The sequence below is a fragment of the Musca domestica genome, unplaced genomic scaffold (assembly GCF_030504385.1).
Source record: "Musca domestica strain aabys unplaced genomic scaffold, Musca_domestica.polishedcontigs.V.1.1 37, whole genome shotgun sequence".
Classification (NCBI taxonomy): domain Eukaryota; kingdom Metazoa; phylum Arthropoda; class Insecta; order Diptera; family Muscidae; genus Musca; species Musca domestica.
Window position 1 is genome coordinate 1027925 of NW_026712321.1, and position 24990 is coordinate 1052914.

At 32.3% G+C, this 24990-nt stretch overlaps 1 protein-coding gene across 3 annotated transcripts; it reads right to left on the bottom strand.

Annotated features, from left to right (window-relative positions):
- Positions 1-1707: 1707 nt before the first annotated feature.
- Positions 1708-22658, bottom strand: LOC101898487 (mucin-2). Of its 3 annotated transcripts, none has more exons than XM_059126221.1 (6): positions 21679-22658; positions 17312-17551; positions 9322-9459; positions 8355-9252; positions 7673-8225; positions 1708-5038 (listed from the first exon to the last, which is right to left on the bottom strand). In XM_059126221.1, the coding sequence occupies exons 2-6, from the start codon at positions 17355-17357 to the stop codon at positions 3983-3985; spliced, it is 2691 nt and encodes an 896-aa protein (XP_058982204.1). In that variant the 5' UTR covers positions 17358-17551; positions 21679-22658; the 3' UTR covers positions 1708-3982. The 3 variants fall into 3 exon arrangements, with proteins under 3 accessions (XP_058982204.1, XP_058982206.1, XP_058982205.1); XM_059126223.1 differs by having other exon boundaries at positions 17312-17554; XM_059126222.1 differs by having other exon boundaries at positions 17312-17615.
- Between the last annotated feature and the right edge of the window lie 2332 nt (positions 22659-24990).

Sequence of the window (24990 nt, forward strand, 5' to 3'; positions counted from 1 at the left end):
AAAAGTAGTGTTGTAAATATTTTATTTATTATTTATTAATTTTTTTTACAAATTTGAATAATTTTTCATATAAAAATGTCGATACGGTTACCTGTATTATTCTACCATGGTTCTTCCATAGCCGGGAAACTGGGAAGATTTTTTTTCATTTTTTTCCGACGAAATATTTTGCCTTTCTCACGCCTTGTATACCCTACATGAAAAAAAAAACAAATAAAGCTCCAACAGATGAGCCATGGCGAAAAGGTTTATAACACCGTACTCACATAATAAATCTAGTGGATTTATACTGTCAATTTTATTGCGAATACGTCAAATTAGATCCACGGGATTTGAGAGATTATCTCATTTGACGTATTCGCTATGGATTTGATAGTTAAGATCCACTCGACTCAGACACCTAAACAACAGCTAAGATTTTTCAAACTCGCAATAATTCAACTGTCAAAATTGTTGTAATCCCACAGCATAGATTTATGATCTGATTTATGTGTATACAATGCATTTAGAAATATACATATTGGCAGAAGGTGTTGTCATATGTATAATTTTGAAAAAAAAAAAAAATGTCGACATGGTTTCTTTCTTAAATCAAGCGTGGCTAATACATTGAAATATGATTTATTTTCCTTGCAGATGCCTACATGATCTTTGTTGTGAATGTATACATAATCAACCATCAGCTGATGGTAATTTCTATCATTCCCAAAGGCACTATCAGACGGATTGTGTTTTACATATGGAATGCACAATTTTTCATATACATATATAAGTTCCACCTATCGTGTGATACATGGACGACATTTCTGTTGTGATATACATGAGTAAAAGACATACGTACTTTTTCGATCACTGTGAGCCCTATTTCCATCGGAAATATATAATTTATTGATAAGTGTTGTATGAACATATATAATATTCAAATTGTGGTAAAAATGCATCCTGAAAGTATTATATTTTGTAGAAAATACAATATAATAAAATGTAATCAAAAGATATAAAAAAAACATATGGAAGTGTGTGATAGCAAATATTATGAGTCACATGTAAAATGGCAATTATGACACACACACATATGTAAAATCCATTCCGTCTGATAATGTCTTTAGTTGTAGGATAAAAAAAAACATATGGAAGTGTGTGTCATATGTAAAATGGCAATTTTGGCACATATGTAAAACCCATTCCGTCTGATGGTGTCTTTAGTTGTAAAACACATAAGTACATAGGTACTTTTCCGATCACAGAGTTTAAAATTAGTTTAGTTGTGAACATGGTATAAGAATATAGGCAGACGCATCGACACAGCTGCTGGGACAATGAACTGTCAAATCAATTTTTGAATTGAAAATGTTGAATGAAAAATTATTTTAATTTTTAAAAATTGTTGAAAAATCCGAATAAAAGAAAACATAATAAATCTACCTATATTTGAAAAAACATTTAAAATTTTTTTACTTATCAATGTTCCCAAGCGTTAATATATAAGCGCTGGTATATACCTGTATTCTTCTACCATGGTTGTGAAATATGAACCCATTTCTTTTGAGTCTTTTGAATATAGCAAACTAATGCTAGGTTTACATTAAGTATCGTTTAAAAAATACTTAAAAATTGTCATTTCCATAGATTTTTTTAAAGGCACGAATTTCAGTCTTTTAAGGTTACATTGTTATATGCATAAATTGTTCGAATTAAATTACACAATTTAAATTTTTCAACAAATAAAAATTTTATTCAATAATTTGAGCTCCAATAATCAATGACAAAAAAAAAACATTTAAAAAAAATACATACATATAATTGCAATTAAATACATAAATACATTATGGAAATTTTAAATTCGGATTTTGGGCGAAATATAAATCCAATTTGTTACAATTTACTTTCTTATTGAGCCAATACAGTTTTATGGTATAATAATAATTGTCGTTGCTTAATATTTATATATAACTTTAATTTTTTTATATATGGAGTAGATTTAGCTGTTTGTATTGCTAACTGTACAAAAAATAAAAACGAGAACATTAATAGCTAAAATGTGTCGGTGATAATGAAAATGTGTGGTGGTTAGAATGCATGTGATTTGTGTGGAGTTTTAGTTTTCGATTTACAGGATTCTCTTCTTTTTACTTTTTAATAATAAATTAAACAAAATAAAATTTACAAAATATGTATATAAATGAATTTAATAGATGCATGATAATTTGTGAATATTGAGTATTTTATGTTGCTGTTGTTGTTGTGTGTGAGTGTGTGAAATTTTTAAAAGTAATAAAATACATATGTGTTTTAGGGCAATTTTTCACAAACTTTCATAGATTCCCGGTCACATAATAAATTTGCTTCTGGCAATTCTTTTTAAGATGCCGTTTCGCAAATGTTTGAGATAGCTCAATAATATAAAAACATCTTGGAGTAAATTTATGCTGTGTCCAGACACCTATAAAATGCTTATAATAAGAGATTCTGAATCTCAGAAATCAAACATTGCAATTTTCGTAAATTTCCTTTCATTAAAATTTTCTGTGTCTGACTTCCTCATAAAGATGGAGGCACATAAGCAGTATGGAATACTTGGCAGCATTGTATGAAGAAATACCTGCATACAATGCTGCCAACTTTTCAATTTTGGTTATGTGTCTCCACCAACAAGTCCATGTGAGTAAATTAAGAAAGGAAAGTATTTTTCGTCTGTAGGACGCGATGAAAATACAAAGGATAATATTTATATGTAATATTGTACATTATAGGCTACATCGATACCTATAGGGTTTGAAGGGGGTTTATATTAAAACGTTTTATTGCTCTGTTCCAGAACAGGCAAGAATCTATTGGTATTTTAAACTTTTTTCGATAACATAAAGGAAAATCGGTTATCGTAGTAACATTTTTACATTTTTTGCGGCTTCGGAACCAAGGCATATACAATGGATAATTGAGAAAGTAACCGATATTCTTGCTCTGTTCCAGAACTTGCAAAAATCTACTATTTTCGAAATTTTTTTCTGATATCATAAAAGAAAAAATTCTGACATCATAAAATTCTTGCAGTTCTGGAACAAATTCTATTTTAGAGTTTAAATCAGCTGGAATTCGGATATTTAACATATTTTGAAGTTATGATATAAGGCTCTGAAATGATCTATTTAATATGAAATGCATAAAAATATACTTCAAATCGTTCATGACATAGCATGGCAGAAGAATATAGGTAGATGCATCAACTCTTGGGAACATTGAAATGTCAAAATTTTTAAAATATTTTGTCAAAAATAAATCGGTTTTTATAGATTTTCTTATACGACGTCAATCGGAGGTTTTTATGATATGCATTTTTCAACAATTTTTACGAATTTGAATAAATTTTCATTCAAAATCTTTAATTGCAAAATTGTCTTGACAGTTCATTGTCCCAGCAGCTGTGTCGATGCGTCTACCTAAATTCTTCTACCATTGCTTCTACCATATAAATCCAGTGGATGTTATTTGACGTTTACGCTGCCGAATTGACATTTGAAATCGAGTGAATTTCATAAATCTAAACGTGCTTTAAGGTCATGTTTATATTATGATAGAAGAATACAGGTAGTCGCATCGACGCAGCTGATGGGACAATGAACTGTCAAACCAATTTTGAAATTGACAATTTTCAATGAAAAATTATTCAAATTCGTTAAAATTCTTGAAAAATGCATATCAAAATGACCTCCGATTAACGTCGTATAAGAAAAAAAAATAAAAATCTGCTTATTTTTGAAAAAGCATTTTAAAATTTTTGACATAAGCGCTGATGCATCTACATGTTTACTTTTACCATAATTTGCATTGAAACCCTTTTATTCGGAACACTACTCTCTTATGATCAATTTATGTCCAACTATTAATGTCCAATTTAGCAGTTCGAAATGAAGAAGAAATCGGCCTTTAAATCCCTATAGGTATCGATATCTGTAAACAATCATTTTTTTGTTTTCTTTTCCTAACCTAAATATGCAAATGGATTATAGGCAGGTGGGAAATAGCCAGGGAAGGGATTAGCTGTGGGTTGTACAGGCACCGATGTCGTTACATATGTTGTCTGCAGAGTGGGCACAACTTGTGTCGAATACAATGTGGTGTAGGCGGTTTTCGCTCCAAATGTCAGTTTCAAAACCTTACTCTCAGTTTGTGTAACAATTGTCTGTTGTACAACGGGTGTTGTGATGGTCTGGAACTGTTGCAATTGTGGCAATAGGAATGGATTTGGTAGGGTGGTCGGTGGTAATATCGGTGCTGGTACAGTTGTGGTGTCAACAACATATTCTGTCTTCTCTACAACACCCTTTGCCTTGGAGAGCGTACGATAGAAGGTGGATGGTCCATTTGTAATGGGCACCACATATGATTCCCATTGTGTTTCCAATTTAATGACAGGCCGTGAATTGGTAATGACATTTTGCAGGAGATTTTGTTGATCCGAGGAAAGGGTTGGCAATATGGCTGCCGTTTTATTACCATGACCCAAACCATCCAAATCCAAATGATGTTTATGTCCAGACTCATGGCTAGCCTCCTGATTATTACCCTCATCACCGAATTCCAAATCTAAATTAATCTCAGAACCTGCCTCATCCAAATTGCCTACAAAATCTTGGAAACCATGAAAATCTTTAGTTTCCATGTCGGGTGAAGTGGTCTTAACCACGGTTATTAAACTTGTCATATCGATCGTCTGGACCAAAGTGTGATAAGTTGTTAGGTTATGTAACTCATTTATGACAGGCAGAATTTGTGTTTTTAGTTTTTGATTGACAACACTAAACGATTCGGTTACCGTTTCCAAATAGGGTGTGTATGAATCATTGTTAACGTAAATAGGTGCCAAGGTACTAACACTTCCCATCAAAATGCCGCTGCTAGGTTTCTCGGTGGCTGCCAAAATATTCTCCGTAAGGGGCTCATCATCATTGCGCGGTTCAATCGATGGTTCACTGGTTAGGAACTTTTCAATGGTCGAAGTTACCGTAATGTAGCGTGTCTTTTTCAAGACGCCAGCCTGAAAAGAAGTAGAAAAAAAATTTAATTATTTTTTCGTGTTTATATATATAATATAAAATAATAATATATAACCGGCTTTTTCTTTGAAAAATTCATGAAGAAAACAAAAGGTGAGAATACATAAAAGGCTTTTTTGTCTGGCTTAAGTTGAGGGTACATAAAACGCTTTTTTGACTGGCTTAAGTCATCGGTTGGCTTGGAACAAAGTAGTTTTAGGTTGACTTAGTTCGATTTTGACCTACGCTCCTTAGTTTTTTAATTCTCAATTTATTTCATTTTTCACTCAACGTTTCGTTGTTTTTTTTTCAACTTCTACAGGAGCCTTTTTATTGCAATTCAATTACTTTTCCTTGTCATATTTTTGTAAATAATTCATATTTATATAAAAAACTGGATATCCCAATGGATATTTGTTTGTTCTTTATCACAGAGTTGTACTTTTTAAATCAGTTAAATTAGTTCAATATAAAAATGATTTGTGATCCGAATACTTCAAATTTCGGGCGTATAAAACCTATTCAAAAAATTGAGTAAAAGAAATTTATGGGGCTGTTTTTGTATTCCAATATTTTCCGCACAAAGTAGTTCTCTGTCCCATTTACAAAAAATGAACTTTATATGTGGCCAGACAGCTTAGCATGAAAATTATGCTGTCATGGTACAAGAATACAGGTAGATGCACCAGCGCTGGGAACATCGATACGTCAAAAATTTTTGAATGTTTCTTCAAAAATAAGTAAACTTGTATATGTTTTCCTATACGAATTGGAGGTTGTTACGATATCAATTTTTTAAAATTTTTACAAATTTAAATAAATTTTCATTGAAAAATTTCAATTCCAAAATTGGTTTGACATTTCATTGTCCCAGCAGCTGTGTCGATGCGACTACCTATATTCTTCTACCATGGATGCTGCCCAAAGTAAAAGTAAAGGCATTTTCAGACGGAATGGGTTTTACATACGTGCTGTCACTTTTATCCATATATATTACCGGTTGTGTGTCAAAATTGCCTTTTTACATGAAACTAATAATTTTTCTGATGAAAATAGGGTTCGCTGTTTTCGAAAAAGTACGTATGAACTTATGTGTTGTATACCATGTGTATTTTCGGGTGTGTGACAGAATTGTCATTTTACATGTGGCTCATTAGTTTTGCTATCACACACATACATATGTGTTTTTATTTCCTTTGATTATTATTTGCATTTTATATCAAATCTTAATATTTTTGGATACTTTTTTCCCTAAATTTAAAAATTCAAAATTTTGAATAAATTTTATTTTTTGATGAAATTAGGGCTCGCTGTGACCGAAAAGTACCTATAGACTTTACTTATGTGTTTTACACCTAAAGATATTATCAATCGGGATGTGGCTTACATATGAACTGTCACTTTTATTATCTTTTATCTTTTTTATTATTTTATATTTATTATCTTTTATTATGTCACTTTATATGTCATTTTTATTATCTTTTATCTTTATTATTATTTTACATTCATTATCTTTTATTATGTATTTTCGGGTGTGTGTCAAAATTGTCATTTTACATGTGGCTCATAATTTTTGCTATCACACACATGCATATGTTTTTTATTTCTTTTGATTATACTGTTATTTATAACAAATCCTAGTATTTTTTGGATGATTTTCTTTCTCTAAATTTTCACACTTTTGAATAGATTACATTTATCTGATGAAAATAAGGCTCGCAGTGATCGAAAAAGTACGTATATACTTATTTGTTTTTCAACTAAAGACTTTATCAGGCGGAATTTCCATGTGTATTTCCGGGTGTGTGTCAAAATTGCCATTTTACATATGACTCATAATTTATGCTATCACACGCTTGAATATGTTTTTTATTTCCTTTGATTACATTCTGATGTTGACATTTTATTTTATAAAAAAAATAAATTTATTGGATTAATTTTTACCGCATTTTTTATTTTATATATTTTCACACAACAAACAACAATTTTGAATAAATTACATTTTGACGATGCAATAAGGGCTCGCTGTGATCGAAAAAGTAGGAATGTAGCATGGTAGAAGAATATGGGTAGATGCATCGACACAGTAGCTGGGACAATGAACTGTCAAACCAATTTTAAATGTCAAAAAATTTTAAATGTCTCTTCAAATATAAGTAGATTTTTATTTGTTTTCTTATACGACGTCGTTCGGAGGTTATTATAATACACACTTTTTTTAAACAATTTTTACAAATTTAAATAATCTTTCATTCAACATTTTCAATTCCAAGATTGGTTTGACAGTTCATTGTCCCAGCAGCTGTGTCGACGTGTCTACCTATATTCTTCTACCATGGACAATACATATGTAAAAACATATCGTCTGATAGAGCCTTAAGTTTACAGTCCTGAAAGTTGACGCGAGTTGTCAAATAGATTGAAATTAAATTAAGCTGATGACCTAATGAGCTGCTTGCCCAGCTGGATTCATATACTTAAATCAAAAAATGCTCTGTTTCAAAACTACAAGAATTTACTAGTTTTTGGCAATTTTTTCGATATCATAAAGAAAACCTCGGTTATCGTAGTAATAACTTCTTGCAGTTCTGGAATTGAGCCAAAAAAAATATCCCCCTTTCCCTATTTGTCCTTACCTGGAATGTAAACGGCTTCTTAATTGTGGCTATTTCATAATAGGTATCCTTAAAATCAGCCGGTGTTGAAATTTCAACATTTATCGTTTCCGTGAAATACTTCTGTTTACCCTCTGGAGCGATATTATTGAGAACGGCTCCATTTTGTGAACCCTCAAAATCCAAATCACTTTGATTATAAATTCCATTGCCATTGAGGAAATTATTATTGGGGAAATTATCATTTAGACTTGGTTCCGGATACACTGACGAGACATTGGCCAAACCCAATGGACCGTTTACCTCCACCGAGGGCTTGCGTATTGAGACACGTGGCTTTGGTGATGTTTTGTATTGCCAACGACCGGGGGTGCGATTCAATTTCGTAATATGTAAATTATTGTTACTTTCTAAATCGGGATTTGAAATTTGAAGTTTGGGTTTAAATGCCCGTTTAACGCTGGCCTCGGTGGTGGTGGTTGTGGTGCCGCTGCTGCTGTATCTGGGTTTGGATGTGCTCGATGACGACGACGACGATGATGAAGATGATGAGGAGTGTTTGTTTTTGTTTTTCCTAAAAAGTGTTAATGAAAAAGAAAATGAAAGATGAGAAACGGAGAAAGCAGACAAAAAGATTTAATTACATAATATTTGGAATCTCTTGACCAAAACAAAGAAACGAAACAAAAACAATAAATTATACCTTTTGGGCTTATTACGGGAACTCGATGATGATGATGAAGACGATGACTTAACAATGACCACATCTTCTTTGGGCTGGGGTGTTGTTGTGGTGGTGGTGGTTGTGCGATGCGAACCTTTTTTGCTGCTCTTTCTTGAACTTGAGCTGGATGTGCCGCTGCTGCTGCTGCGATGGCTTGGTGCTTTAGAACTGGCAGTAACTTTGGGATGTTGTACCGGGGCAGCGGTCTTTAAGACCTGCAATGTTGAGGAAGCCCTTATTTTGTGTTTTTTATTTTTATGTGCCCGACTTGAGGAGGAGGAGGAAGCGGCTGAGGCCGTTACTCTGGTGGCCAAAACACTGCTGGTAGAGGCAGTGTTCTTTTCCGGTGTAACAACCACGGCGGGCCGGGAATTTTTATTATTTGGCCTTAAGCTGACCACTCGATAGTTTTCCTCCACATATTGGGGTGGTTGTCGTGAAAGTAGATCATATTCCGGATCATGGACAACATTGTCAATTACAATTGATGGCTGTGATGATGATGATGCTGGTGCTGCAGCTGGAGATGCTGATGTTGGCGACGTCGAAGATGTTGAGGTTGGTTTTTTGGGCAACTGAACAGGTTTGGCCTTTGCTGTAGTTGTTGCTGGCTCTTGTGCGCTAACCTGTGATGCCGGTACATTGGTCGATGTTGTTGTCGTCAATGCCGTAGTAGTTGATGTTTTCACTTCCGTAGCTTTTGGTTTTGTTGTACTTTCTTCATTATGGCTTGATTTTGATGTTGTCGTGGTGGTAGAAGAAGATTTCAGTTTAGTTGGGTTAATTGTAGTTTCATCAGCCTCCTTGGGCGCCACAGTTTCCAGGGGATTTGTTTTAATCAAAATTGGTGGCTCGGTTGTAACTGGTGGAGGAGGACCTAAACGGAAAAGGGAAATGTGGCCAATGGAGTAGTTGAATAATAATTTTTGAGAATAAAATGACTTACTGTTTGGTGTTGGCGGTGGGGCACTCTGTGGCGAAAATACCATAACCGTATTACCAATGGTCGTTGTAAAATCCAAAAATCCATATATGGTTTGAGTTAGTAGAGGAACTCCATCGCAAGAGGACAAATCCAATTGAGCTGTTAAAAGAATGCAGAGGGGTTTTTAGAGCGTTAATTTTAATATGTCTTTGTTTTTAATATAAAATTTGTTCAAATCACAAACTTTGAAATCTATGACGACATGTTTTTACCCGCAATTAATTGTGTGGTGGAGAATATTTGATGTATGGCCTAGCCGCTCTATGAATTCACTTAATCTTAACCTATGTTTTCACTCATGGAACAATGAATAAAAGTTGAGTATGTTTTTACCGTTAATTAATTGTGTGAGAGATAATTTGATGTATGGCCTAGCCACTCTATCAACCCGGCACTTTGGCGCCATCTTTTTTTCACTCATGGTACAATAAATAAAACGTAGGCCATAGTTACCCAGTTTTTTAAGTTTTATGGCTTATTTTGTCAAATCTTTATGACAATTGTATGTGTGTAAACGTGCTATTATTATGGTGGTTTATTTCGCACGATGACAATACATAGAAAAAAATTAACTGGCTTATGTTATTGGCTGCTTCTCCGCACAAAAAAAAACAAGGGAGCGTAGGGTGAACAGGTATACATTATGAGCCGAAATTGGACTAAGTTATTTTGTTTTTGGGGATGCTTGAAAGCAATCGGTGCAGTATAGGGTGAGATCAAACAACTGCAACCAACTTCAGTCTGCTGTCATTTCTAAGCCACTCGTCCGACAGCTGTTAAAATTATTCCAGTGACAGCACATTACATTCTTTACAAGCGTACAAAAGCATTTTGGTGAGAATTTTCCCGGAAAAATGTTATTCGTGATGGAAATCAAGCGTGATAATGTGATTTATTTATATTTGGCTGGAAAACCACAAATGGCTATCGTTCGAGCACTCCAGCATTTAAATGTGAATAAATCTTTTGTTTCTCGTACCATCGCTCTTTACCGTGATACTGCTGGCGCCAAGGAAGTGGACAGAAGAAAACAGCAACATCAGCAGAAATGGTTCGAAAAGTAAAGAAGCGACTTGATCGAAACTCGCATCGCAGTGGCCGAAAAATGGCTCGTAAGATGAACATATCGCAATATTCCATTCGGTAAATATTGAAAAATGAGCTCGGGGTAAAGCCATTGAAATTCCAAAAAGTGCAAGAACTCACACCGCAACAGAAAGAAAATAGACTCAAAAGAGCTAAAGAGTTGCTTCCACAACCGAAACCCGCGTCGAAGTGGCCGAAAAATTTGCCATTCGGCAAATATTGAAAAATGAGCTCGGGGTAAAGCCGTTGAAATTCCAAAAAGTACAAGAACTTACACCGCAAAAGAAAGAAAATATGATCAAAAGAGATCTAAAGAGTTGCTTCGCTTGGCCGAAAGTGGTGAGCTGCCTAATTTGGGTTTCTCCGAAGAGAAAACATTCGTTGCCCAGCAGTTTGTAAACAAACAAAATGATAGTGTTTACCTGCCAAAGACGTCAGCTGAAAATGTGCACCTTCGGTTGGTCAACAGAACTCAAGCGCCGGCCATGGTGATGGTGTGGGCCGCCATAACAGGCGATAGTCGCCCTCCGCTCGTATTAATCGACCGTGCCATCAGAATAAATGCCGAATGTTACCGCGAAAATATTCTGGAGGGTGTATTAAGGGTGGGGTGTTACAAAATGAGGTCCCTCGCTTCATTTCCAGTGCACAATGGCCACAAAATTTCCGGATACCAATCCGTCGGACTATTGTGTCTAGAGTATTTTGGAAAGCAAGGTTGGCACTAAAAAATACCAAAGTGTCGATCGCCTCAAGCAACTCTGGTCTGTATGAAATGAACAAAATATTTGACATATGGCCAGATCGTTTCATACATAATTCAGACACATATATGATCTTATGTGATCTACCCTAATGACATATTGTGATATTTTATAGTTACGATCCAGAAAGACAGAAATCAACTATTTTTCCAACTTTTCGCTAGGAAATCGTTTTCCAACCCAAAAATCGCTGTTTTACATGCCAAGTAGCGCCGAAAATAAGATATTATTTATTATTTTTGTAAAATATGTCACCCGCCATACGTAAATATTTTAGGTGCGAAAATAATTTTTATTTGAAAAATGACAAGGTCATGTTTGTTGAAAAAGGGTTGCCATATCCCATTTAGCAAATGAGACTACCTCTATTGTTTTGCTGTGACTTTCTAGACTAAAGGAGAGCGTACATAAAACGCTTTTATGACTGGCTTAAGTTTTCGACTGGTTTCTTCGTAGAGGAGCAATGGAGTTTAGGTTGACTTAGTTCGACTTTGGCCCTACGCTCCTTTGTACTTTTTCGTTTTATGTATTCTCACCTTAAGATGAATCAAATCCATTGTATACACACAAAATCAGAGATGAGAACCTATTTCCTATGCATTGAAATTTGACAAGGTAAATTACAGAAAATGCAGAGATGGGAATGCTTATTTGAAATGATTTTACCTTCTTAATTTTACCATGAGAACAAGTAAAACTATTTAAAAAATAGACCGACAGACATTTAGATTTACTTTTACGAATTTTCCAGGTTCCCGCTCTCATACTTCCTGGGCAAACTAGTTGCCCCAGACGGAATTTCATATATTCTTTCTTTTGATAGTTTATTCAATACAAAAGTACAGGATACAGCCTTGCCGATAGATAAAAAAGTGATGTTGTCGGACACATAAATCGTTTTTCGTTCATACAAGTTTCATTTTAGTATGAACTGTCCGATAAGCAAAAGGTCAGACCATTTTCTCTTTATCTTTTAACATAACTTTTACTGAATTCATGTTGCCATATTTTTTTTATTGATAATATGGCAATAACAGCAAAATTTATTTAAATAAAAAAATGGATAACGCAAATCGTTTATTTTATATTGAAGAACTGAATTATAAATTTATTTCACGTAATTAATTACAAATTCGCATTTTGTTTATCATTCTTAAACTAAAAAAATGAAGATGCCATTGTGAAAAAATGCAATGAATACCAGTTACTTTTAAAAAAGCTTGCCATATCCCTGTAAAAAATGCATATATTTTAAAGGAAAGATATGTAATAATGAGAACCCGATAATGTGAACTTTATTCTTTAGTTTTCCTAAAGTAAGGGATAAAAAAGTGGAAGAAAAAAAGATATAAGAATCGAAGAAGCGGCCAAGTTTTTCCCCTGAAAGCCACAGTAAAATAATTGAGTGCAATTAGAAATTGCATATTTAAGACTTGCAGCATCTAAACAGTCTCTTTTTCTAGTTTTTTACCATCACTAAAATGCATTGACACAAAGATATTTGTTTCGAGTCACATTAATTCCTCTTATTCATATCTTCCTACTCTCTCCCTCACTCTCTCTCTCTCTCAATTGCAATAATATTTACCAAAAAGGAAGACAACAGACATCTGGTTTTTGGCGCACAAGTGTGTTGTGGCTGTGAAATTGATCGATGATAACAATTTCATTAATTAGTCTAATGCTGGAGATTGGGATGATAGCATCCACGTCGTCTACGAACGTTAAACGAATGCATTGAAAATCTCTTTCCGTTACTGATTATTTCCAATGTCAAAAGGTGTTGATGTTATTATGCTTCCAATAGACTAATGTACAAAAAATTAAACAAAAAACACTCAAAACAACAAAATCAAAAACATAATAACAACAACAATAAAATTAAGGCATCAAATCAAAGCAATTAATAATGATTAGATTATTGTACACCGAATTGGTTTTGTGAATTTGATCTATAGCATTTAGCAGAGTATACATATTAAAAAGCTTTAATAGCTCAAAACAAAACGTTAAATAGGTATTTGTATTGAATGGCGATGAATGAATGAATATTAAATTTTGTATAAATTAAACGTAAAAAGCCTACCGTGTAGAAAATAATTAGAATGTGTCTAGGCAATAGAATTGACATTGAATTCTGATCTTGTGTACAGACACATATATATATGTGTCATAAATAACATATGGCACACATTTCTTGACCCACTTTTTTAAAAGTTACACCAAACTACAAAGGCGGGGGAAAATTTTCACCTTTTGTGATTATCTGTCAAACTAAAGGCACTATCAGACGATATGTTTTTACATACATAATGTCAGAGTTTCCATATGTAGAAATTTCACACATTGTGTGTTACATAGACGATATTTTAGCTATGAAATACATGAGTTAAGTACATTCCATGGTAGAAGAATTCAGGTAGATGGATCAACGCCTAGGAATTTCAATTTTAAAATTGGTTTGTCAGTTCATTCTTCTTTTATTATATTCTTCTGCCATGGTACATTCCATGGTAGAAGAATATAGGTAGACGCATCGACACAGCTGCTGGGACAATCAACTGTCAAACAAATTTTGGAATAGAAAATCTTGAATGAAAAATTATTTAAATTTGTAAAAATTGTTGAAAAACGAAAATTATAATAACCACCGAATGACGTCGTATAAGAAAACATATTAAAAAAAAAACATTTAAAATTTTTTGACGTATCAATGTTTGTCTGTATTTTTCTACCGTGAGTTAAGTACATTCCATGCTACATGAATACAGATAGATAGATGCATTAACGCTTGGAAGCATTGATATTTCAAATTTATTTTCATGTTTTTAAGAAAAATATGTATATTTTTTATTAGTTTTCTTATACGACACCAATCGGAGGTTGTTATTATATAGATTTCCAACAATTTTTAAAAATTTAAATAATTTTTTCTTTCAAAATTTTTCAATTCCAAAATTGGTTAGACAGTTCATTGTCCCAACAGCTGTGTTCTTCTACCATTGTACATTCGTACTTTTTCGATCACAGCGAGCCCTATTTTCATCGGAAAAATATAATTTAATCAAAATTGTTTTTTAAAAGTTAAATTTGAGGCAAACATTCACACATAAAATATTATAGTATAAAGTTCACATTATCAGGTTCTTATTATTACACCTCTTTCTTTTAAAATATATGCATTTTTTACAGAGATATGGCAAGCTGTTTTTAAAAGTAACTGGTATTCATTGCATTTTTTCACAATGATATCTTCCTTTTAGTTTAAAAATAATAAACAAAATACGAATTTGTAATTAATTTCGTGAAATAAATTTACAATTCAGTTCTTCAATATAAAATAAACGATTTGCGTTATCCTTTTTTTATTTAAATAAATTTAGCTGTTATTGCCATATTATCAATGAAAAATATGGCAACATGAATTCTGTAAACTTTATGTTAAAAGATAAAGGGAAGATGGTCTGACCTTTTGCTTATCGGACAGTTCATACTTAAATGAAACTTATATGAACGAAAAACGATTTATGTGTCCGAGAACATCACTTTTTTATCTATCTATCTATCTATCTATCTATGATTTTTTACAAAATACAATATAATCCATGGTAAAATTAAGAAGGTAAAGTCATTTCAAATAAACATACCCCATCTCTGCATTTTCCGTAATTTTTCTTGTCAAATTTCACTTTATAGAAAACAAGTTCGCAACCCTGATTTGTGTATGTACATTAGATCAGATAGATAAATATACATTTTGACAATGAGGTGCTGTCAAATGAATTATATTGAAAAAAAAAAAACGTAAACATATGATTGCATGACTTTACTTTCTTAATTTTTAACCATGATATAATCAAAGGATATGAAAAACATATGCAAGTGTGTAATAGCAAATATTATGAGTCATATGTAAAATATTAATTTTGACATAAACGCGGAAATACACATGAATACGATATGTGACAGCACATATGTAAAGCCCATTTCGTTTAATAATGCCTTTGCATGGGTGATGCATTGCATCGAGTAAAGGCGAGAATACATAAAACACTTTTTTGACTGGCTTAAGCGTCAAAACATGAACTATGTCAACCTAAAATTCCTTTATTCCTCTAAAAAGAACCAGTCGATCACTTAAGCCAGCCAAAAAAGCGTTTTAGGGTGGGAATACATAAAACGCTTATTTGGCTGGCTTAAGTCATCGGCTGGCTTCTTCGGAAATGAACAAAGGAGCCTAGGTCCAAAATCGAACTAAGTCAACCTAAAACTCCTTTTTTCCTCTACGAAGAAGCCAGCCGATGACTTAAGCCAGTCAAAAAAGCGTTTTATGTATTGTCATCTTTATGTATTTTCACCTTAAAGTCATCGGCTGACTTCTTCGCAAAAGGGCCGAAATTGAACTAAGTCAACCTAAAACTTCTTTGTCAGAAAAAGCCAGTCAAAAAAGCCTTTTATGAATTCTCACCTATAAAAACCTTTTATGTGTTCTCAGCCATAGTATTAAACCTATTACATTAACTTCACTGTTTTTAATATTTTTAGGGTGGAGGTAGATGCCATTTACTGGCTTAAGTCGTCGGTTGTCTTCTTTCTAAAATAACAACGGAGTCCTAGGGTGACGTAGTTCAATTTCGGCTCGTAGTTTTAGAGGAAGTCTGGCAATGGCTTATGCTAGTGAGAACATTTACAAATTTAAGTATCTGCACATTCAGAGCATGGTAAAATTAAGAAGTTACTGTTATTTTAAATAAAAATATCCAACTCTGCACTTTCTGTAATTTACCTCATCAAATTTCACTTAATAGAAAAAGGGTTTCCATCTCTGATTTGTGTATAAACTATGGATTTATAAATATACATTTTGACAATGAGATGTTGTCAAATGAATAATTTTGAAAAATTTGTATACAGTGCAAGTTTGTTCATGAATGTGAACTTTTGGAATTTTTCATATCTTTCTGCAAATTTCTTGTGGTAATAAATTCCACTTTTTTTTGCTTTGTTCCAATACCTTCAAAAATATACTAGTTTTGCCATATTTCTTCGATATCGTAAAGGAAAAATCGGTTATCGTTGTAAAAACTTTTACATTCTTGCAATTCTGGAACAGACCTTATATTTTAAAATCCTCTTATTCTGTTAATAACACAGCTTAGACTCGCTAGAATAATAATTTCAATTCACAAACTAAATTTATCATAGATTTTTCTATTTATTGCAAACAAATTGAGCCACAAATAAGCAGCTGCAAACAGCTGATCGACAACAGCTGTTGCGCAATTTATGCAGCTTTTCGAAAATGCACCAAAAGGCCTTATATTTGTATAATGCATTTTGTCTATACACTTTTGTGTATCTGATATATATATATATATATATATATATATATATATATATATATATATATATATATATATATATATAATTTGAATGTAAATATACAAAGTGTAAACACTGTGTAATTAAGACGCCTTTCACATATTTATGATATGAATATATTAACAATGACACACTTTGGCTGGAGACCATTTCAAATTCCCCCTTCATAATGTATTGCCTAATATTTTTAAAATTTGCCTAATATCTGGTAATTGTCTTTCTCTTTCATTTCCGAGTTATGATATTTGGGGGACGCAAACCAACATCAACTCATTAATAAATGAATTACCTACAAGAGATGTCTTGACACAAAACAACATGGCCAATGAGAAAAACAACAAAAGCAACAAATAACATTTTCCTAGTATTTGTGTTTAATTAATGTTCAAATTTCAGCTCACAGGGTCGGTCAAATATCAGTTACTTTAACCCTTAACTTTTCAAAAAAAGAAAAAACAAAACAAAAAAACATTAATTTTTTTATGTTGCCAAACAAGAGCAGTTGTTTTGTGATTTCGTTTTCATGCTTCATTATTATTATTATTGTTGTTGTTGTTATAGTTGTTCACTTTTGAAATGTCAAGAAATCTTTTGGTTTTTCAGCTTTTTTTTTTTGGCTTTGGCCCCCGCAAATGTTAAACTCTCAACATTTGAATCATACATATCCCCAAACGGCCCCCTCCCCAAAACAATAAAACAATAATCTAAGTTTGACTTACCATTAACTATTAGAAATACAAAAATTGTTGTTAAGTAATTCTTCATTGTTGGAGATGATGTTGTTGTTGCTGTTGGTGGTGACGGCGGCGGCGTTGATTGGGCTGCGGCTGTTGGCGGCTGCTGCTGCTGCTGTTGGTTGTGTTGCGTGGTGATGTTGGTCCTATTTCGTCGTTCAAATCGTTTGTTATTGTCGTTGTTGTACTCCAGTTATTGGCTATTGGTGGTTTTGCTGTTGACTGCTACTTTTTTCAAACGATTAAATATGATTTAATTTATTGGTAAAACGAGAGTTCAAATAATTTACTGGCCATTTGTTGGAAAATATTTGCACACAAATACACACACACACATAGTAGATCGTTCGTTGGATTGAATTGGATTGGCCAAACGGATAAGTAGTAATTGAAACAATAAAAACAATTAAGATTTTGAAAATTATAACAATACTGGATTACTGTTGTTGTTATTGTTCTTTAAATAGCAATACAGCTGATTGATTATTAAAATATCGTTTATATGGCCAAAGGGAAAGATTTATCCGGTGATTACTTTACACAGGGCAACAAAAGAAAGAAATGAAATATGGCTAATACTTTAAAGCGTGGTTCCGGAATGCTATAGTCACACACATTTTAAAAAAGATATGACAATCTAATGGCACGTTTTACTTATAAATGCTGTGATTCTTTTACTGTGATCATGAGCTCCATAATGATTTATTTTACGTAAAGTGTATAAAAACTCAGTTCAAATATATATTTTCGTTGACAAAATGCCCTTGAATATGGTTACTTTAAGAAAAAACTATAAATTTTCTGATGATTTGCATGTAAGGTATGATAATTTGATGTATGCCCAGAGAGCATAATTTAACTATAAAGTAGGGTACACATGATCGATCAGGGATGTGTTTCTCAACCTTTTCAATGCTGAGCAAAGTCAATTTGAGAACAGCCCAAGTTGTTTGACGAGAAAACGATTGAGAGAATGTAATCTGTGACGTAATGCCCAAGACGAAGCTTTTATTCTGTCTGAACATTTTTAAGTCGCAAACACAGACTTTATTTATATAAGAGATGTTTTAATAAATCTTATTACCATTTTCTTTGAATCTTTTCCAAATAATGACAAAAAAAGTAACAAATTTTGACATTGACATTAGTAAAAGAAAGAAAAAAAGCAAAGAGAGAAATACTTGAGAAATGAATAAAAATGAAAAAAAATCTCGTCTCGAAAGAGAAATAATAATAAACAAGAATTTTTCTCTCTGTGTTTTTTTTTTTCTTACGTTCTTTTACTAATGTCAATGTCAAAATTTAATAATTGATCTTCTAACTCTCTAAACGAATCTGTAGAATATGTGAGCTCAGTTCACTTGCCTTTCCTAAACGTAAGGTTAATGCTTTAAGTGTCCCTCTTAAGGTGAGAACACATAAAACACTTTTTTGACTTGTGTCAAAGGAGTTTTAGGTTGACATAGTTCGATTTTCGCCCTACCCTCCTTTGTTCTATTCCAAAGAAGCCAGTCGATGACTTAAGCTAGTCAAATGAGCATTTTATGTATTCTTACCTTTACTTTCACGTATTTTACGTCAAAATAATGGAAATATATGGTAGTTATGTTTGCTTCAAAAGGTATTCAATAATAATTATAATCCATTTACAAGTGCAAAACGTCTTTGTTTACATCCACGGTAAAATTATATAAGGTAATCTCATGTTAAAAGTACATTTAGATTTACCAAATCAAATCATCAAATCAAATACATTTTGGATCTGGATTTATAAATACGATTTAAGTAACGTATACGCTATGGAGATGACATTTAAAATCAATGGAAATGGATTTTGCAGTCTGAAAATGATCTCACATTTGTTCATAGTATGACATTGACAACATCCTTCATTTAAAATCAGAAATGATAGCTACCTCCTTTGAAATGTACGCACAAATTGTGTTTTGTGACAAAATTTATAAACTTTATTATGGTTTCAAATTCGTGGCATTTTATAATTGTTTATTTATAAAAACAAATAAAGTACGCGAGAGAAACATGGATAGTAGAATAGAAAAAAGCTTACTTTTACCCAGTTGTGGTAGAATTATGAAGGAAACGTCATGCAATCATATGTTTACCATTTTTTCCAAATTTTACATTTCACAAAATTGAATTGTCAAAATGTATATTTATAAATCCATTGCATATACACAAATCAGAGATGGAAACCTATTTTCCATGCACTGAAATTTGACAAGTTAAATTACAGAAAATGCAGAGATGGATTTGCTTATCTGAAATGACTTTACCTTCATAATTTTACCATGCTTTTACCGATAAAATGACTTGAAGAGATTTTTGAGAAAAACGAAAAGAACGCCACTTGTCTTTCGTTAATAGTTATGGATTTAATTTAAAAATATTTAAAAATCATAGGTGAGTACCGATATACAAAAGGTTGCCATTTCCTATTTGGCAAATGATATGACCTTGTTAATTCTATCATGGTTAACATCCATGGTAGAAGAATCCATGCATTAGAACAATGATATGTTAAAAATTTAAATTGTTTTTATATGTTTTCTTTTATGACGTCAATCTGAGACTGTCGTAATATGCATTTTCAACACTTTTTACAAATTTTTCTTTCAAAAATTTCAATTCAAAAATTAGTTTGACAGTTCATTGCCCCAGCAGCTGTGTCGATGCGACTTCCTCTTGACAGAAGAATACATGTAGACGTAATAATACATGTGGTCAAACCAATTTTGGTATTGAAATTTTTGAATGAAAATTTATACAAATTTGTAAAAATTCTTAAAAAATGCTTATCTTAACAACCTCCGATTATCGTTGTATAGGAAAACATATTCAAGTATACTTATTTGTGAAGAAACATTAAAGAAATTGAAATATAAATATTCCAAAGCGTTGATGCATCTACCTGAATTCTTCTACCATGGACTACCTATATTCTTATAATAATAACATTTGTCACCTAAAAAAATTATCAGTCAAAACGGCTTTTACATATTTGCTGTCACTTTTATTATCCATGTGTACGTCAAAGTTGCCATTTTACTTGCATATGTGTTTTAAATTGATTTGCTTATATTGTGATTTTAATCTGTTTTATAACGAATTTCAATATTTTATGGATGTATTTTTACCGCAAATTTCATTTTATATATTTTAACAAAACAAACAATACTTTTAATCAAATTATAAAAATAGGGCTCGCAGTGATCGAAAAAGTACGTATGTCCTTTACTCATGTAGTTTACAACTGAAATGTTGTCGATGTATCACACGATATGTGCAACCTCTACACATGGAAAATTTGACATAACATATGAAAAAAACACATTTCGTCTGATAGAACCTTAAGTTGTCAAAAATGCCAACCAAAATGTCACATTGCCGTGAAAGGCTTATAGGTAGCTATGAGTCGGTTAATTCAAATGCTTCAATTGTCCCACCAAGTTGTATAATCTATTTCATTTCGTGTCTCAAAACATTGTTGCACTGTGTAGTAGGTAATTTAAAAGGATTTCATTGATCCGGCCAATAATATTATTATTAAAGTTAACAATACCTGTTGAATAGTTCAATATACATGATATTGTTATAACGTTTTTTTTTCTATCTTTTTTTTTGGTTTAGTGTCCGTTTCAAATAATTCGCCACTCTGTGAAATAAGTATTTTTGTTATTATTTTTGTTGTTGTTTTTGTTTTACCAACCACCAGCAGCGGCAATATTATGGCATTTGCTTTTTTTTTTGTTGCTTTTCAGTTATAATTGTTGTTCAACTCAACATTATCTCAAGGTTATGTACTTTCAAACATACATCGAGCAAAAACAAAAAAAAAAAAAAAAACACACAGGTATGTATCATTATTATATTATTTTTTTTTTCTTGAAAATGTTTTCTTGTTGTTGTTTTGTGTGTTCAAATTGAAATATTAACGTCAAGAGACAGAAAGACAGACATAGCCGCGACACTGAATGACTCGAAGTTTAACATCATACCATTGGCTTGGTTTCGAAAGAAGGTTTAAGCGAACGCCAAGTATCCAACTTGAGTTTGTGGGTACACCAATGTGGGGGTACTGCCACCAGAAACAATTTTTTGTTTTTTTTTTTTTTGGTCAGAAATAATTAACGTTACGCCCTCCTTCTTCCGTATTGTTCTTTTTGGGTGTTTGTGTTAAGAATGTTTTTTTTTTTTGGTTGTTGAGTGGTATTTTCGTTTTTTTTTTTTTTTTGGGTTGCCACTTTGCATTTCTGTATTTGGCGCCCAAAGGCACACATAGCTGAGTGTTGACATGGCATTTGAATGGGGGGTATAAGGAATGGCTTTCTTACCTTCTTTGAGGTTTTTTTAGAACCATTCAATAACGGCTCATTTTTAAAGTTGGTTATAAGCATAAATTAAAGTAAAAGTATTGTTGTGGGTCTGGCAAATTAATTACTGCAAATAAATCTTTTCTATGTTATTTTCACAGTTTTTTGTTGTTGTTATTGTTATTAGAAATCTATTTTTTTTTCTCCTTTGAGTTTTATTTTATGGTTATAAAAAGTAATTTTTTATATTTGTTTTTTTTTTACAAGCGTCGTTTATAAGGCGGACTTTAATTGTGATCCGCCGATTTTGCGCGTTGTTTCGTTCGTTGTTGCCTGTGTTACTGTTACTGACGTGCTTCAACTAACAGCTAAATTTTTGCTCACAATATCAAAGCGTATGCAGAGCCAAAGCGTTAGGCCAAAGCAACTGCGCAGCGCCGTGTTGGCGTGAGCATTATAACAACAATAAACAGCCACAATAAACAGAGCGTCTTAACTTAGCTAACTTGCTGCTGCTCTCGCCTTGCAAACCATAGAGCAAGCGCGTCGTTAGTTACAACATAAACAAATTGCACTATTGGTTTGACGATGACGATGTATGAAAAAAAAAGTAACAGCGAGCTGCTGAACTGCTTTATGGCTTTGTGTTTTGTTTTGTTGTTTTTTTCCTTCATCTGTTTTTCTGCTCCAAACTCCACACATTTGGTATTTTGTTGTTGCCTTCTCTATATTAAATCCATCCATTCAATGTATTGGTGTTCAAATGAACATGAAAAGTATTGCCTGAAACTGTTATGTGAACAGGAGTGGGGGGAGCGCATTTGTTAGTTGTTTAAAATCAAGCAAACAGCATTTTTTCCCAGCCATAAAAAGGTTTTTTTTTTTCTTTTAATCACACAATCATTGGGCCAACCAAGCAACAATACAACGTTTCTTATTTTTTTCTGCAAAAAGTAAAACTATTGCAACAATAACACAAGAACACATTACATAAAAACAAAAACCATTTACCATTCTAAGCTTTTTTTGTAGTTTGTTCGGAAATCTTGTTCACAGCAAACGAAATTGAAAGTCTACAAAGATTTTATCTGGTTTTGGTGGAAAAAAGGTGGCACACAAGGAATAGAAATGGGGGGAAAATGCAAGCAAAAGAAATAAGCAAAGAAGAATTCTTGTAACAGTTTCTCTTCTCAATTTGTTATTCCAAATCTCAAATGAAAAAAGACCGTTACAAGAGAATTGACAATCTCATGCAAGAATTAACAAGATAATCTCATCAGACAAATCGGTAATGGCAACCCTTTTTCATATTGGAATTTATCTATCATTTTCAAATAACTTTAATATTTATTCCATGGCAAAATTAAAGATGTAATCTTAATGCCAAATCGTAAAATCTAACGAACTCGATCTTTTCATTTTACAAATAAAATTTATTCTCATATCTAAAATATTTACGTATGACGAGTGGCAGATTTTGAAAAAGAAAAATTATCATTAATTTTCGGCGTTCCTTGTAATCGTATGATGGCAAGAGATTACTTCGGTAATTGTACCGTGATTTATTCCATAACTATTTACGTAAAACGAGTGGCATTTTTTTAAATATTAAAAAATAACTGCAGCTGACTTTTTCGCGTTGATTGCAAGGAGCAATTCTTTGCTTTATGACATACACATGTGTCTATTAACATAAATGCACTAAAAATCTGATCAAGTTAATTTATCCACGGTAAAATTAAGAAGGTAAAGTCATTTCATTCCCATCTTTGCATTTTCTGATATTTAGCTTGTCAAATTTCACTTCATGGACAGCAGGTTTCCATCTCTGACTTGTGTATGTACAGTGGATTTATAAATATATATTTTGACAGTGAGATGTTGTCAAATAAACAATTAAAAAAATTGTAAACTTACGACTTTACCTTTTTGATTCTACCATGACTTTATCGTAAAATTACAGTTTTTCTCTCATATTTTTTTGTAAAATTGTAAAATAATAAGTAATGACATAAATACAGTAAAAAATCTGATCAAGTCATTATAGCATATATATATAAAATATTTATTTTTTACTATTCTGCGATCCGTGTTTTTTTTTTGCGATCTATAATTTTAACGGGAATTTCAATCCATAAACAAGATTATAACTTTTTATTCTGCACAAGTTGTGCGACCAAATCAAGGTGGTAGAATTAAGAAGGTAAAGTCATGCAATCATATGTTTACAATTTTTTCAAAAATTTTCATTTGACAACATTTAATTGTCGAAATTTATATTTATAAATCCATTGGATACACAAAAATCAGTGAAATTTAATTAATTACAGAAAATGCAGACATGGGTAGTCTTATTTGAAATGACTTTACCTTCCTATCTTTACCATGGATCACCGATAGATAGATTAACATGAAATGTGAACGTAGTGAATCTACTACGATTATTTTACTACAACATCCATGGTAGAAGAATATAGGTAGAAGCGTCGACACAGCTGCTAGGACAATGAACTGTCAAATCAACTTTGGAATTGAAAATGTTGAATGAAAAATTATTTAAATTTATAAAAAATTTTGAAAAACGTGAATTTTAATAGCCTCCGACTGACGTAGTATAAGGAAACATATAAAAATCTACGTATATTTGCAAAAACATTTAAATTTTTTGGACATATCAATGCTCCCAAGCGTTGATGCATCTACCTGTATTCTTCTGCCATGACAGCATCTGATTAAGGCTCTATCAGACGATATGGTTTTTTACATATGTAGTGTCAAATTTTCCATATGTAGAAGCCATGCACAACGTGTGATGCATGGGCGACATTTCTGTTGTGAAATACACAAAACAAACGAACAACACTTTTGATTGTATTATATTTTTCCGATGAAAATAGGTCTCGCTGTGATCGAAAATGTATGTATGTACTTTACTCATGTATTTCACAACTGAAATGTCGTCAATGTGCAACATAAAAAATCCCGTAATCCGGATAAAATTTTGTATCTAAGTCAGGTTGAATAAATCTGGACTAAGAAATCATGGTAAAGAGGGTTAATCCAGATAATTTGTATCGAAACGGGTAATAACGCGTAAATGCCAGTTTAGATGTTTTCATGGTAGAAGAATACAGGAAGGAAACTAATTTTGAATGTGAATATTTTGAGTAAAAAATTATTCAAATTTGTAAAAAATGTAAAAAATGTTTTTTTTTTTTATATCTTGAAAAAAAATATCAAATATTTTTGGCATATCAATGTTCTCAAGCCTTGTTTTGGAAGCCTTATATTGGAAATAAAATTAATTCCCACATATGTCTAAAAAATGGCAGC